We start from the raw sequence: 17,011 nt of genomic DNA, 5'->3' as shown, positions 1-17,011 counted from the left end.
AAGCACTCCAAAAAGCGAAGTGAAGTGCCAGTGTATATTATGTTTGGGTACTTATTTTACCTTCTATCGTATATCTAGTTGATTATTATGTCTTCATACTTAAATATTCGGCCCGGATCGTTGGCAATTTTGACCTCCGCATTCAATTAATTTCCAGTAAACATTGGCAGTTATGTATGAAGGAACGTGCTTCATTATACTTCAAACCGCGGTACTACATCAGATCGACCCATTGCTGGCCCACTACAGAGCACGGGTCTCCTCCCACAGTGGGAAGGGGCAGTGGCGTGCATAGAGGGTATGCACAGGGTATGCAGATGATATAAAATGAAGAAAATCCCCAGTACGAGTTATAAAAAACTTAAGGATAGGCATTGTAACAGTTATAAAAAGCCTACCCATAAGTATTTATAACTGCATTATATTTATATTACATCTGCATACCCTGTGCATACCCTCTATGCACGCCACTGGGAAGGGGTTAAGGCCGTAGTCCACAAAGCTGACCCAGTGCGTATTGGTGGACTCCACATACCTTCGAGAACATTATGTAGAACTCTCAGGCATGCAGGTTTCCTTCACCGTCGAAGCAAGTGATATTTTTGATTACATAAAACGCACATAACTTAGAAAAGTAAGAGGTCCCGCACAGGATTCGAACTCGGCCCCCCGAAGGTGAATTCGAGCTCCTACCCACTGCGCTATCACCGATTCATAACGTACTACATAAATGTGACAAATTAGGGAAAACAGATGTTAATACTTATTTATGCAATTTGCGATTTTATGTATACTTAATATAATAAATATATGAATAATATACATAAATACTTATAAAATACATATAAACACCCAGACACTGAAAACATTCATGCTCATCACACAAACATTTTCCAGCTGTGGGAATCGAACCCACGGCCTTTGACTCAGAAACCAGGCTCGCTGCTCACTGCGCCACTCGGCTGTCAAAATTCAGTTTCGTCAGAAATGTTCACAGAGTATACAGATGAAAAGTGAGAAAATGTGACCAAACACATGTGGCAACGGAAATGTGAACTCCTGTTTTATCAACCAATAATCTCAAACAGAAGGTCCAAAAAAGGTGTATTTCTGCTCCATCTCAATAATGCCAATATCAAACTTAACCTACCCTCTGCCACTGCATACTAAACTATAAAACTCTCGATTGCTTCATAAAATATCACAACTCAGTAAGCTGCCAAAACTGCAAAACTTAACTGGCTTTACGGAACTGGGTTTAAAATTAAAAGCCCTTTCGAGCTTTCAAAAGTGCCATCGTCCGCAAGTGTCGTACTTATGTAAATAAGCTAAAATATGCAACTTTACGAATGAAATCTCGACGGTATAACGTAGTTAGAGCATTCTTACGGCTTACGGTGAGTCTTCATCCACTTCTTTTATTACGGAATCTGATTCCCAACGGGCTCTCTCGGCTAATAGTTCCTGAAGTATCTGTTGAAGATAAAATAATAATAAATAAACAAAGTTTGTGTCAGCTCAGACGCACGACTGGAGTTTACTCCTTAAGTACGATTACGAAACATACACAAAAAGAGTTTATTTAGCTGAATAAAGTTTAATACCATATGAAAGGGTAAATTAAAAATGCTGCGCAATCTATTCACACACGGCGGAAGTGTAACTTCTTAAAAGTAGCCTACGGGAGATTGAGGTGGATGTAGAGTATCAGAACTATTAGGATAAATGTAATGTTTATTATTTAGTTTCCATGGTAACAAGAATAAGAAAAAAAAAATGTATAATGTTTTCTATCTCACTCTGTCCCATATACTTATGTATTTGTGTCTTTACCTAGATAATATTCGGTTTCCTTGGTAACTTAAATAGGAAAAATAAGTTAATTAAACGAAAGCGACGTTGCATGTTTGCGCATTACAGTTGCCGAGCATGCAACGTCGCAAAGCGAAAACGTAACGAGGTCATACATCAGTAGATTTTACTCCTCACATTTTTCTCATACCGGGCGCCTTATATATGAAAATCGATTCTTAAGGAGTAAACTCCAATAATGTTCTTACTCGAAACGACTTCGAGTGACATTGCGAGCTTGTAAATTGTATACTAAGGCTACAGGGCCAGGAGAAAAAATTCTTTAGGATAAACTCACCTCTGGTTTGTCGAGAATGATGATTCTGTTCTCTATTTTGGGCGCCAGCTCACACGCGTTCTGCTCCAAATCGTCCAAGGACGCTCGTCTTGTTAATCTGTGGATAATTTTTTTTACATTTTATTTTTAGTTTTCCCATAGGGTAGGACCTAACCAAGGTAATACGCAAAGGCTCTGTGTGCTAACTGTGAAATGTGTGAATTTTATATAGGAAGAAAGAAAGAAAGAAATGTTTTATTTTACATTTAGCCACACATTAAAATAATCACAATACCACATATGTTATGTGTTGCACAACCTAGAAAAAGGTGGCAGCTCAGCATTGTGCTGCGTGCGCCAGTGGGTGCATACAGCGCTGATTTTCAGTTGGCACCTTGTACTAGGTAACACCACGGAAATACGTAGCCATACACTGTCCACATTTTAATATTTTAATTTAAATGTTTAACAAAAATCAATCAAAACTAGGAACTCGTAACTAGTCACTTGTTGAGGCCTTCTCCCATACGGAAGGAGTAGGGTTGCCAACCGTGGATTGTGTGAATTTAACGTGGTAACAAGAACTTAGTTCAAGATTTGTTCGCTTGCAAACGCGGACTCGTTTTCTAGTATGGAATTACTTGAACATCGGAGTAAAATGAATCTTATTGGCATTATGTTCAATCTCAAATTTGCTTACAATTCTTTAGCTCTGATATCAAATTTTGTGCTCACACGAATTTTAAATTCTCACTTTGCCCCCGCTGCGGAACCCCCCCCCCCCCACTTATAAATCACCACTGCGACAGAGGGGTCGTATCACCGCCAAATTCTGATGTTTGCCATATACATAACAGCATCGTTTCTTATCATTGACGTCAAAATGTAGGTTTAAAAATGGTGAATAATTGTTTAATTTTTTTTTTTTTTTTTTTTAAATTGGCAACCCTATGGCCCTATGCCTAGCGTCAATAGCCTACAACAGTTCACTGCTGGACTAAGGGCCTCTCCTGAACGGCAGGATTTACTTATAATCATCACGCTAGTCAGACGGCTTGGTGATTGCAGAAGATGGTAAGATGGAAAGAGCAACTACTGAGTTTCTTGCCGGCTCTTCTCGGTAGAATCTGCTTTCCGAACCGGTGGTAGAGTCACTACAAACATACATACTTGACGTTTCAAAAGTGCTTATAAAGTAGGCCTACTTGAAATAAATGCATTTGAATTTGGTAGTAGTAGCAGAGTACTGTTATCGGGGGTTACACGATTTAAGTTTTAAAAAAAAGATTTATTACTTGCTATAGAAACTTTAATATAAAAAAAGGAAATAGAAAATATTAAACAATATGGGATTGGTCAATAAAACACGAGTATTTCCCTTGAATGCCGGTGGAAGACTGACTGTCCCTTTCCATTATATTTGATATGCAATAGGACTGAGGCATCACTGTCTCAGCATTATTGCTAGCATGGGGAAGGATATAACAACCCCCATGTTAAGAGGAAACTTACGGAAAGGGTAAGTTTTCGTTAGCCAATGCGTAAGCGAGGTTCGATTGATTGGACTTCAGGGTCGACATTAGAACTTTCTCGGATCGGATCGTCGGATTTCTTAAATAATTTGTAGAAATACTTGTGCTTTTTACAAATATAAGCTAAAGGTAAACAGAGACATAAAATAAAAGATACAATACTTAAGATAGGAAAAGTAACATGATTATTCCACTTTAATGGATTAGCTATTGAATCTAAGTCTTTCACGACTTGATCCGATACTAAATCTAAAGTTTTAAGGTTTTCTAAGTTGACATTTTGGATTTTAATACTTGGTAGGTTTACTGCCTTAAGACGATCTAGTGTACAACAACTGTCATTAAGGATATTAAAAGTTGGTTTTACAATGGGAACGTTAATACTAGTTGATAGTTTACTTACAAATCTAGAATTCTTATGATAAGCTATGCAATCTAGTGGTATAGTAAGTACACCGGTTCCGGAGATAATTAATTCCGTTATTTTATTATTTATACATTCAATAGATAACTTTGCGGGTTTTGATTGAACAAATACCCATTTTTCGTTATGTAGTTTATGCCAGATATCTAAATCGCCATAAACGATCCTGTACTGACAGGTTTGAGGCAATTTCGTTACAGCTTTTGTTATTAGTTCTATTTCACAGGATGGGCTTCCAGCTACAATATAAATATCTGTCATATCACAAAGAAACGTTTTCATAGTAATAACATTCTTACAGAGACTAGTATCCTTGAGAAACGTAAACGAGGACTTGTCTTTGCTTAGTGCGATAAATTCGGAAGAAGGTATAATCATCGCAAATGAGTTAGCATCTTCAGCTATATGTGAAGTTGGTAAAGGTATACTTTTATATAAATTATAATCTAGAGCGTTTACTAAAGGTATCTTAACGACAAAAACTAACTTATTATCTAGATAATAGCAAACTAAATCAGCGATGTTCAGCAGAACATGGATATTACTTAAATCTAGACTTATTGGGAAATCTCTATATTTAGGAACTACTTTAAGATTAGTTAGTATTTCTCTATACAATTGATTTGGAGTTAATACAGACGGATGTAGTATGTTAGCTTTAACGAACAGAATAGAGTTAAGGATGTCCTCTACTTTGAAGGAAAGAGTCAATAGACTTGATTGTAATATGTTTAAAATGGAGTTAAGATTTGTTTTGAAGTTATCTAATTGTATGGCTTGAGAAACATTATTTACTGCTATAGACATTCTGTCAATAGCATCGCTTAGCTTAGCTTGGTTCAGATTCATTTCTTGCAGGGATTGATTCATATTTGACATTGCTATTTGGGATACAATAATACTTTTCTTAACAGAATTAGTTATGATCTTGTCATTATCATACAAGGTCTTAATGGCTTCGTTATAGTGTTTGGCATCATCCTCATTCATAGTGCCAAAAATGTGTTTAAATACAACACCTACACCAGCAAACCATGCTGATCGTTTTGATATGCCATTAGATATTATGTGTGAGATAGAGTCGAAGTCACGTAAAATATCTTTGAATAGTGAATCTAAAGGTTGTAGAATATTCTGATACTTTATGTTGTCCAAACCACTGTTTTCTCGACACTGAAAGCGTACAAGGTTAAATGTTTCATGAATATTTTCAATGTATACTTTATATGGTGAGACGTCCATAGGAATTACAATATGAAATTGGTCATTAATTAATTTTAAAGTTCCGACAGGGTCGAAGAGTATACCAGGACTCTTTGTAATGGGTTCCACATATTGATTGCCATCAATACCCAGGGCGGCGTTACAGTGAGTGGCGAGGATTCTGCAAATTATAACAACTATGCTAATTTATTTTTTAAAAGATTAGTATTTTGTAAGATGAATGATTGCAATGACGAATTCTAACTACTTTGAGTTGCATGTTTGACTTCATCAAAGTGGTGAGATACGTGGCGTCGGTTTATTAATAGAGTTAAAGTATTATTACTGTGTACTTTAATGATTTTGTAAGGTCCTTTCCACAGTGGGGAAAGAGCTTTCCGAAGTCGATGGTGTGATTTTAAGTAAACGAAATCACCAACTTTATATTGTACTGAACGACTGTGTTTATCATAATAGCTTTTTGATTTTTCTTTCGAGGCTCGAATATTTTCTACTGCTTTTTCCCGAGATATTTTGAGGCGATGATGGAGCATTTTTATGTAATCAGGATATGTTATGTCGGTTCGTAGTTCGAAAACAGAGTCTGGGATGAATGGTTTGTGTCCAAACACGAGTTCATATGGAGTGAAGCGGGTCGTAGTGTGGACAGTGCTATTATAGGTTAACATGGCATAAATTTGTGTATACCGCATACACAAATTTATGCCAATTCGTCTGATTCTCGTTAACAAAGGATTTCAGGTACTCCTTTAGGGTTGAGTGGCTCCTCTCGAGTGCCCCTTGGGTCTGCGGATGGTAAGGCGAAGACCAGATCTGTTTTATTTTAAGGAAATCACAAGTTCTTTTAAATAAGTCAGCGGTGAAATTTGTTCCTTGATCTGTAAGAACTGACCTTGGGATTCCGAAAAGAGTTATAAAGTGCACGAGACATTCACAAGACTCTTCTGCAGTAGCATTTGAGATGGGATATGCAATAGAAAACTTTGTCAGATCGTCTTGTAGGGTAAGTATATATCTTAGATTTAGTTGTCCAGCTTCAGGCAGAGGGCCTACAATATCGAGACTTATTCTTTCGAATGGACGAGTTGAGGAAGTTGTGATTTGCATTGGGGATCTATTTATTTTACGAAGAGCTTTGTTTGACTGACATAGGCCGCAGTGTTTTACGTAGTCCTCTATTTCGGAACGCATTCCTTTCCAGTAATAGCGTTCTTTAATTCTATCATACATCCTATTGGACCCGAGGTGTCCGGCAATCGGGATGTCGTGATTTTCTTTCAGGACCTTGGCTACTTCAGATGGGGTAAGGTAAATGATGGTATTATGATGAATATTAATTGTAATGTTAGTGTTATTAAATAGATACATAAGCATAGTATAAATTTTTACAAAGGAATTTTGCTCGAATGGATTTTTAAAATCGTGTATGGCTATTTCATTGATGTCGCCAGTAAGCATGATATCGTCTCTGACTGATTTTAAAGCTTTAAAAATATCAGGATAGGTAGAAGTATCGAAATAGTAAACTTTAGTAAAAAGGAAATAGTAAGTTTTTCTGTTTGCGTCTATTTTCTTAAAAGAGTGCAGCTCACGCTCATCGTTTAAAAAGAAATCACCTGTAGAGGCAATTATGTCTTGAACATAAGGATTCGATTCATCATAGTCAATGGACGTAGGAATAATTATTGTTTTAACAGTACTTTTAAGAAGACTTTCATTGTGCTCCTTAATGTAAGTGTTACAAGTTTCATTTGGTTTAGTTGAGGATTTCAAGAATTCTGAATAATCTCTATTGGAATGTGTAGGTGAATTGGATTGGGTTGGAATTTCTGAAGTCTCTTTTTCTATTACAGTTGGAATGTCTGGTGGAGAAACGGGGTTAGGTGGAATATCACCTGGTAAAACAAGAGGATCTGAAGGAGATGGAAGATTCAGCGGGGAAAAGTCGATGTTTGGATTTTGAAGTGGACTAATATTCAAGTCACCCAGGTCGATTAAATCATCGAGAATGTCGGCCGGAGTTTCAGTTTCCAGAGTAGGGTGATCATTGGGAAACCCGGAAGTTGAAGGTTGCGGATCCGAGTTTTCTTCAATGATTGGGTTAACTGGGTAACGTGACAGTGTGTCAGCGTTACTGTTGATTTTTCCTTTCTTATACATAACTTCGTAATCGAATTCTTCTAATTTGAGCCTCCATCTTACTAATTTAGAACCCGGTTCTTTACAATTGAACAGCCACTTTAAGGGGCGATGATCGGTAACTATAGTGAATTTGTGTCCATACAAATATGGTCTATAGGTTTTTGTGCCAAAAATGATAGCCAAACATTCCTTCTCGGTTACACTGTAATTGCACTCGGCCTTGTTCAAGGTCCGGGATGCATATGCAATGGGACGGTCGTTGCCTACTGAACCCTGAGATAAAATAGCAGAAATTGCGAAGTTGGACGCATCACACGTTAGTAAAAATGGTTTTGTAAAATCAGGATAAGCTAAAATGGGTGCTGAGATTAGTGCATTCTTTAGATGTTCGAATGCTAGTTGATGTTCATTACCCCATACGAATGGTATATCCTTTTTCAAAAGAGTTGTGAGTGGTTTAGCGATTTTGGATAAATTTGGAATAAAACGTCGATAGTATGATACTAATCCCAGAAAGGATTTTATATCTTTTGGACGCTTGGGGATCGGGAACTCTTCTACTGCTCTTGTTTTTTCAGGATTAGGTTTGACACCCTCGTCGGTGATGATGTGACCAAGATAGGAGACTTCCCTACGGAGAAACTCGCATTTGTCAGGTTGAAGCTTTAAATGGAATTTTCTTAGTCTATCAAAAATGTTTGAGAGGTTCCTCATGTGTGTGTCTAGGTCATATGAATAAATTACGATGTCATCGAGGTATACGAAGCATTGGATTCCTTGGAGACCAGAGAGAGCAGTGTTCATTAGTCTTTGGAAGGTAGCAGGGGCATTTTTAAGCCCAAATGGCATGCGAGTAAATTCGAAATGTCCCTGAGGGACTGAAAAAGCGGATTTAGGGGCATCTCGTTCAGCTATTTTTATTTGGTGAAATCCAGATGCAAGATCTAGGGTGCTGAAATATTTACATTTTCCAAGTTGGTCTAGTATTTCTGAAATATTGGGGATAGGGTAAGAATCACCAATTGTTATATCATTTAATTTACGGTAGTCGATGACTACTCGCCATTTGCGCTGACCAGATGCATCAAGTTTTTTGGGGACGATCCAGATCGGAGAAGACCATGGGGATGTAGAGGGTTTAATTATTCCATTATCAAGCATTTTATTTATTTGTGATTGTACTTCTTGTTTATGTATTTCAGGAAATCGATATGATTTTGTATTAATTGGGACTGAGGAAGATGTGGTTATTTCGTGCTCTAATGCTTCAGTACACGTTAATTTATCATCCGAAAGATGAAAGATGTCTGAGTATGTTGAGCAAAGCTCGTATAGAGCATTTGCTTCTTCAGAAGTTAAATGACCGATACGCAAGAGGTTTAGTACCTCTTCGGTTCGAGTCAATGTGCTACGAGAGATATTATGATCAATTGAATAAAATACCTCTTGATGATTTGTTTGTTCTAAAGGCAGAATTTGAAATTTTAGGTTTGAATCTACATGTACTGTGGATTCGGAGGTGTTTACGACAGAAATATTAACTCTGGAGTTTGGTTTAACCTTTACAATGCAGTTTGCTACAAGTAGGCCTTCCATCGGATTTTGATCAAGTATAAGTCCTTCGTTTATTTCCGGATTGAGCACAGAACATTCAATTATTGTTTCTGTTCGGGGAGGAATAGTAAAAACTGGTTCAGTAAAATTAAGATTAAGTTTCGTTTTATGAATTTTCAGTGTACTTTCGGCGTAGTTAATTATACAGTTATGCTTAGTAAGAAAATCGTTACCAATTATTCCGTCGTATGGGAAATCGAGGTCAGGTATAACATGGAAATGGTTATTTAGTGAATCAAAATTCATTGATATGTGTCCGAATGAGAGCATTGGATTACTTGTTGAACCTAACCCGCTAAAACTTATGATATGTTTTATTAATTCAGGCATTTTTTCGATAGCGTTAACTTTCAGAAGACTTATGGAAGCGCCACTATCGACAAGAAGTTTCAGTGGTTTAGTAGAGACAGAGGTTTGGACTTTTAGAAATGGTAAGTATTTTCTCGTTGGATTTGTGTTGATGTTGTATGTTTTTAATGATTCCATATTTCTGCCAGGTATAAAACATGAAGGACACGAGTTAGCAGTGAACGAGACAAGGTTAGTTTGCGGTTGAATTGAGTCTGTTTTTGGTGTATTTGTAGCGTCAGTGTTTTCACGATGTGAGTTCTTGGATTCATTAGTGGGATTAGAAACAGCGGTAGAGGAAACAGCGGTAGAGGAAACAGCGGTAGAGGAAACAGCGGTAGAGGAAACAGCGGTAGAGGAAACAGCGGTAGAGGAAACAGCGGTAGAGGAAACAGCGGTAGAGGAAACAGCGGTAGAGGTATGTATTTGGTTACCTTTGGCACTAAGGACAGTGAGATGCTCACTCCGAATTTCGGGCTGGTTACCGTGATTACGAGTAGACTTGGAGACAGTGAGAGGGCTACTATGAATTTGGGGCTGGATACCCTGTTTGTTAGTAGGCTTAGATACAGTGATAGCGCCACTATAAGTTTGGGGCTGGATACCCTGTTTGTTAGTAGGCTTAGATACAGTGATAGCACCACTATAAGTTTGGGGCTGGATACCCTGTTTGTTAGTAGGCTTAGATACAGTGATAGCGCCACTATAAGTTTGGGGCTGGATACCCTGTTTGTTAGTAGGCTTAGATACAGTGATAGCACCACTATAAGTTTGGGGCTGGATACCCTGTTTGTTAGTAGGCTTAGATACAGTGATAGTGCCACTATAAGTTTGGGGCTGGTTACCCTGTTTGTTAGTAGGCTTAGATACAGTGAATTTTGGGGTATCGATTTTAGTTTTTAATTTTCCCATACGATACCGGACGGGAAGATCTACTCGTTTAAAGGATCGTTATTATGGTTGTCTACACCGAAACATTGATCGTCTGAAGAGTTAGTCAGGTGTATCCGGTTTCGCGGTAGGAAACTATTTGGAGGTTGACGATTCGGACTATGTGCGTTTTCTATGTTGTTGAAACGTCTATTGTTATTGTATTGTCGTTTCCTGCAATTTTCTATAGTATGACCAAGGTTTTTGCAGTACCTGCAGACGGGTGTGTTGGAGCTTGGTTTGAATTGAGCCTGAGGTTGTAACTGTGGCCTTGAGTATGTTGCAGTTGAGTGATTTTGTCTGCGCTGTTCGAAGTTATTCGCAATAAAGGAGCCTGTGGTCGGGTTTGTATATTTTCGGTTGTTGATTCCTACGATTTTTTCCTCAGCAGTGGCAAGATTTATTGCCTCATTAAGAGTGTTGGGGTCCCTACATCTAACGACCGTGGATAGCGATGATTGAAGACCAATCATAAATACGTTGAGGGCTAAATCTTGCATTGCGGCTACACGGCCGGCTAATTCGTCTTTCTTCCTCGTTGGAATTGAAATGTTTATTTCGGTTAAGAGTTTTGCGAGACAAGCCTCAACTCTTAAGGAGTAATGGCTCACGGATTCGTTGCGACCTTGTTTGCATTCCTGCAGGTCGGAGAGAAGATAAGCATAATGTTTTATGTCGCCGAATTGTGTTTTTAGAAATTCTTCTAACTGTGACCACTTTGTGAATTCCTTTACAGCGCATGCAGTTTCTGCTTTGCCTTCAAGGCGGCTAAGGATATATTTGAAAAGAATTTCTGTTTGTGTGGCCGATGCAAGGTTAATCGCATTACGACAATTATTAATAAAGGGAGTCAACTTTTCTCTGGTACCGTCGAAGGTTCCAATGAATTTAATTAATACGTTTAAATCAATATCTGACATTTTGTATTGAGAGTCTTCGTCCTTTACTTCTTTCAGTTTTGACATAAGTATAACAAAAAATTTATAAAAGCAAATGAATCTTTAAATTACTAGTGTGAATAATTATACGAGCTATTATAATGGTACAAATTAAAAGTATCTAAAACTAGCATTAAGACACAGGTGCGACTCGGTGTTATCAGTTCTTCGAAACGGCGTGTGGGCGAGAAACGTTCGGCAGAGTCTTATCGTTCATAAACAATGATCTTCGAATGGATGGAATGTTTTGGTTTTACACTAAGTTATAAGCACAAAGGTATAACTCACAGTGTTAGCAGGAACATGGTACTTGATTTTCAGGATGTAGCTCGCTGGAGGTAAATCTTGAGTTTTCGTCTTGGGATTCAGCGGGGAACAAATTGGATGATATTATTACGGCTCTTCCAGGATACAGTGCGGGACACGACGAAACCGGAACCAAGATACAGCGACAGTGGTAGATAGGTTCCGCGACACTTTCTTTCTTTCAGGATACGGAGATTAGAACAGTTTTTAGTATTGGCACTTTCACTTCACGACACTGGTTTTTGAGTCCGGGGATTTAATATCCCTTTTACGCTGCCACCATTGTTATCGGGGGTTACACGATTTAAGTTTTAAAAAAAAGATTTATTACTTGCTATAGAAACTTTAATATAAAAAAAGGAAATAGAAAATATTAAACAATATGGGATTGGTCAATAAAACACGAGTATTTCCCTTGAATGCCGGTGGAAGACTGACTGTCCCTTTCCATTATATTTGATATGCAATAGGACTGAGGCATCACTGTCCCAGCATTATTGCTAGCATGGGGAAGGATATAACAGTACGCTGCTGCCCGTTCTTTGTGACATTTCCGTGCGACATAAATAGTGGGATGCTATAAAAAAGGTAAAACTACCTGTGGTGAGTGTTATGCGGCTCGACGGCAACAGAAGACGCCCTGCGTAGAGGCGGAGGTCCATCCAACTCGCTGCCGTCTAACATCTTCACCAGACTGTGTCTGTAAGTTTTTTTTAATACACAAGCCTACATAAAAAGGATAATTAAATAGTTACTGCGATAACCCTGTAAGAATTTAAAAAAAAAACACATTTATTCCTTTTAATAAATACTTTTAGAGAAATAACTGAACTCAGTTGTCAAATGGGGTCACGGAATACTATGACAACAGAAAATTTTATGGTTCTAGATAATTATGATCATCATCATATAAACCCATTACCGACAGGGCACGGGTCCCATAATAAGGGGTTTAGGCCGTAGTCCACCACGCTGTCCCAGTGCGGATTGGTGTATTCCACACACCTTTGAGAACATTATGGAGAACTCTTCAAGCATGCAGGTTTCCTCACGGTGTTTTCCTTCACCGTAGAAGAAAGTGATATTTAATTAGGTAACGCACATAACTTAGAAAAGTTAGAGGAGGTGAGGCTGGGATTAGAACTCGGCCACCCGAAAGTGAATTCGAAGTCCTACTCACTGGCCTATACACCGCTTTAGCTTAGTTCTCGATACAATTGAACAGTTATTCACACATACATACATGTTATGTACAACCCGTGTAAAATTTAGCATCATATTTTGTTGCACTTTTATATATTCTTTGGAATTTTTATAGGATACGCTTTCATATGTTATCCTATTTTACCGCCACAGATATCTCGTACCTATCTTCAGGATTGAGGCGTCCTTCTAGACTCCCAAACCCAACGCCGATTTCATCAGGTGACGCCCCAAACACGTTCTTAACGACCTGGGCGAATTAATAACGACCGACAATGCATCCACAATGCATGCATCTCTGCACAATTGTTTCGTCGGCGAATACGAGGTCCCCGAACTAAAGTCATCCGGACGTGGATAATATACACTGCCATGTGGGCGTTCAGTCTGAACCCTAGTCCAAAAAACAGCCTGTGCAACTTCTCCCTAAACCGAGGTCCGATGCTCACAGAAGGTTAACGCCTTCTTCTTTCCCTCTGAATTCGTCACAACCCTCAAGCTACAATTCATCCAAAACAATGCTGGAATATAGGTCGTCAGAATGGAATAGTCTTACTATACCCATTGTGTATATTGTTGAGATGGAGATTCAAATGTTTCTGGCTTTATTTTATTACACTAACTATCTTGGTTAAAGAAGAAAAAAACTCACCTCCGGCTTAGGGTTACCAACGATTGCCTGTGTTTGGAAGGACGCGATTTTCCCGTGCGCACGTTGATCGCCGCGAAGTGGTTCTGTATTGCCATGCCGATCTCGGGGCACATGTCGTCTGACACCTGGAATAGATACATAGATGATATACATATAGATAGATAGATAAATAGATGGATAGATATCATCGTTATCTACACCAGGGCCATATTATTAACGTAGGATAGCGTCGGAAACGTTCTGCAGTTTGTTACTCAACTGACATACAGTTTCCCTGACCGATTTCCGCCACGGTGTGGATAGTGAAAAGTTACGTGCGCACACACAGTTGCATTCTCTATTGCCTCACTGTCATAGTTTGATAGAACCGCTCCAACACAACCGGAAAGAGATTAGACGCAAAACCGGCAGCTTAACGTGCTCTCCGAGGCACGGGGGTGAATAACCCAAACTCGAGGCTAGTACTTAGAATTTCTGGATAGAAAAATCCAATACTAATAACCGGTACTTCGTGATCTGCAGTCGAATACGATAACCACTAGACACAATACAAAACAACATTGCATAAATATTCCAACGTTATGCCATGCTTTTCAATAAGGTCATTATATATTACTTAGGCGGCTTGACGGTGATGTGTGTATTGTGGTAATATATTTATTTATTACTAGCGTACCCCAGCCCGCTTCGCCGGGCTAGATTTTGCTTTATTCTATTTAAACAATAAACTTACATCATTAAATTTTAAATTTAAGTCTCATAATATATTAAATCATTTATTTCTCTCCGTATTCATTCTCTTCTATTCTCTTCTCGAGCGGGTGAAGATCATTATCTACACCCATGTACACCCAACAATAGAATATCATCAAAGTAAATAAAAGCTGTATTTGACAGTTCAAAAATAGGAGTGCTCCGATCGTCACCAAACTATACAGGATTACTCGCCAGGTCAATCCGGAGATTCCCTAAAAGTTTCATTGAAATCGGTCCTGCCGTTTCGGTGCCTATACGGAACATACCCACACACTTTCTCTTTTATATATATATATATACAAGCGGACCCCAGCGCCATCTATCGGGCTGATTTGTGAATCTAAACCATCCAGGGTGCCACCCAAAGGCATATCAAAAAATTTATTTAAATCGGTCCAGCCGTTTAGGAGGAGTTCAATGACATACACACGCACACAAGAATTATATATATAAAGATAGATAAATAATTCACAGGCATGTTTTTCTTTGCAGTTAAAGGAAGGGTTATATCAAAGTCATAAAGAAGAGAAAAGTAAATATTTTATAAACTCAACGCCTCCTAAAAGTAGCCTTTAACGGCCCTAATAATTCTTTCAACGGCCTCACTTTAAACTTGTACATCCAGCAATGCTGGATTACTTCACTAGTGTTAAATACTGAAGGTGGGTTGTTCTAACTCAAAGTTTCCCAAATATTCAGTCGTATATCACAATACACTTTGAAAAACTCATTTCAATTACTTTACCATTTTCATAAGTATAATTTACTTCATATTAAGCAATTAGGTTTCACACGGGGTCGCTCAACAATCGACGCAGGTGTTGAGCTAATACAAAACATATTTGAAGCCTGGGAGGAGTCACGTGATGCACTTGGTGTGTTCTGTGACTTATCTAAGGCGTTTGATTGTGTTCAACACGAAACGTTAGTTAGGAAACTACACCACTATGGAATTCAGGGTGTAGCTCTAGACTTAATGAGTAACTATCTACGCGATAGAATTCAGAAAGTCGACGTGAATGGAAAACGGTCTAATGGATCAGTTATGAAAATAGGTGTCCCACAGGGGTCTATATTAGGACCATTTCTGTTCCTTATTTACATTAATGACCTTCCTTACCTTGCCAAGGACAAACACGGGATAGTTCTGTTTGCCGATGATACATCACTGACTTTTAAAATAAATCGACGTGAACTAGCTTTTTACGACGTAAACAACTCTCTCGCTAAAGTGGTACAGTGGTTTGAAGCTAATAATTTGGTTCTTAACGGAAAAAAAAACCAAGTGTATAAAATTCACTTTACCTAATGTTAAACACGTGAAAACCACTGTACTACTTAATAATGAGGAACTGAAACTGGAGGATACGACAGTTTTTCTAGGAATAACGTTAGATTCTAAACTTCAATGGGGCCCTCATGTAAATAATTTATCGAACAGGCTTAGTTCTACTGCCTATGCGGTAAAGAAGATACGCCATATGACCGACGTAGAAATTGCTAGACTGGTATATTTTAGTTACTTTCACAGCATTATGTCATATGGAATTTTACTTTGGGGTAATGCTGCTGATATTAGCACTATTTTCGTGCTGCAGAAGAGGGCTGTTCGTTCTATCTACAAAATAGGTCCGAGAGAGTCATTGAGAGATAAATTTAAAGATTTTAAAATAATGACAGTGTATAGTCAGTACATATTTGAAAATTTAATGTACGTTCATAAACACATTTCTCAATTTAAGAAAAAATGTGACTGCAATAATTTAAACATTAGAAGTAAGAATAAACTTACAGTTCAATATACTAGGTTACATAAAATTCATAATTCGCTTAAAGGAAATTGCATACAATTCTACAATAAACTACCAATTGTCATCTTGGAGATGTCTCTTAAAAAGTTCAAAGTTTGTATTAAACGTAAGCTTATAGAAAAGTCCTATTATAGTATAAAGGACTACGTAAACGATAAAAAAGCTTGGGTGTAAATTATTGCTCTAACCAGGTTGCTCTTCTAATAATTTAAAATAACATTGTGAGATGGTGATAACAAAAAAAAAACACCCGGCTAAGTTTGTTGTGGGCTTCTTCTTAGACCAGGACGCGTTTGGAACCCTCGTAGCTTTAGTTTTAAGTTTACGAATGTGGTTATCGCCATCATCTCACTACCGTGTGGTTCTTATGTACGCATCAAAAGTGCCACCTGTGGGCCTACTTGAATAAAGATATTTTTGACTTTGACTTTTTGACTTTACACCCTGTTTTCCTAATATTGAAACTGGTATTTCCATACTGGATAGTTAGTTAGTTTTTACTCACTAAAAATAAACTCATCAACTTGATTTTTGGCATAGAGTTAGTTGAAAGGACGGATAGTAATATGTTACTATTTTATCCCAGGAAAACAAACGGTTCCCAAGGGATTTGTAAAAATTCGTAATAAACGCGACCAGAACTTGTATTTGTAATTGTATTTCACAGAAATTAAGATTAACAGAAACCGTGTACACAGAAACTAATATTGAAGTATCAAAAACCTACCCACCCACTACCCACTTTAGTAGCGTTTCTCGAACAGGCGGTTAGTCATTTCATTCCATTTAGGAGTTGACAGTAATGATTCCACCTTTAATGTTCTAAACGTTTATCATAAAAATGGGAAAAGTTCGCGAGCTAGCAACATTCCCCATCTGTGAGACGTACGCGGGGAGTTTTCACTGTTATTGGACAATGTACTGCACGCAATTATGGCTGAATTAAGTTTTCAATTCTGGGTATGATTTTTTATTATGTAGGTAGCGACTTTTATCAGTTGCT

General features: G+C 38.0%; 1 protein-coding gene across 3 annotated transcripts in view; it reads right to left on the bottom strand.

Moving 5' to 3' along the window:
- Window positions 1-948: 948 nt before the first annotated feature.
- LOC120637127 (snake venom 5'-nucleotidase) overlaps window positions 949-17,011 on the bottom strand; it is a 42,573-nt gene continuing 26,510 nt past the window's right edge. For all 3 annotated transcript variants that reach the window (XM_039908797.1, XM_039908788.1, XM_039908804.1), the window contains exons 12-15: window positions 13,442-13,566; window positions 12,185-12,286; window positions 2,150-2,246; window positions 949-1,473 (exon numbers count right to left, since the gene is read on the bottom strand). In XM_039908797.1, the coding sequence (XP_039764731.1) occupies window positions 1,393-1,473; window positions 2,150-2,246; window positions 12,185-12,286; window positions 13,442-13,566 (405 nt within the window). In that variant the 3' untranslated portion in view covers window positions 949-1,392. The remainder of the gene's footprint in view (window positions 1,474-2,149; window positions 2,247-12,184; window positions 12,287-13,441; window positions 13,567-17,011) is intronic.

The sequence above is a fragment of the Pararge aegeria genome, chromosome 1 (assembly GCF_905163445.1).
Source record: "Pararge aegeria chromosome 1, ilParAegt1.1, whole genome shotgun sequence".
NCBI classification, from domain to species: domain Eukaryota; kingdom Metazoa; phylum Arthropoda; class Insecta; order Lepidoptera; family Nymphalidae; genus Pararge; species Pararge aegeria.
Note: the sequence above shows the minus strand (reverse complement) of the source record. Positions and strands in the feature narration are given on the sequence as shown.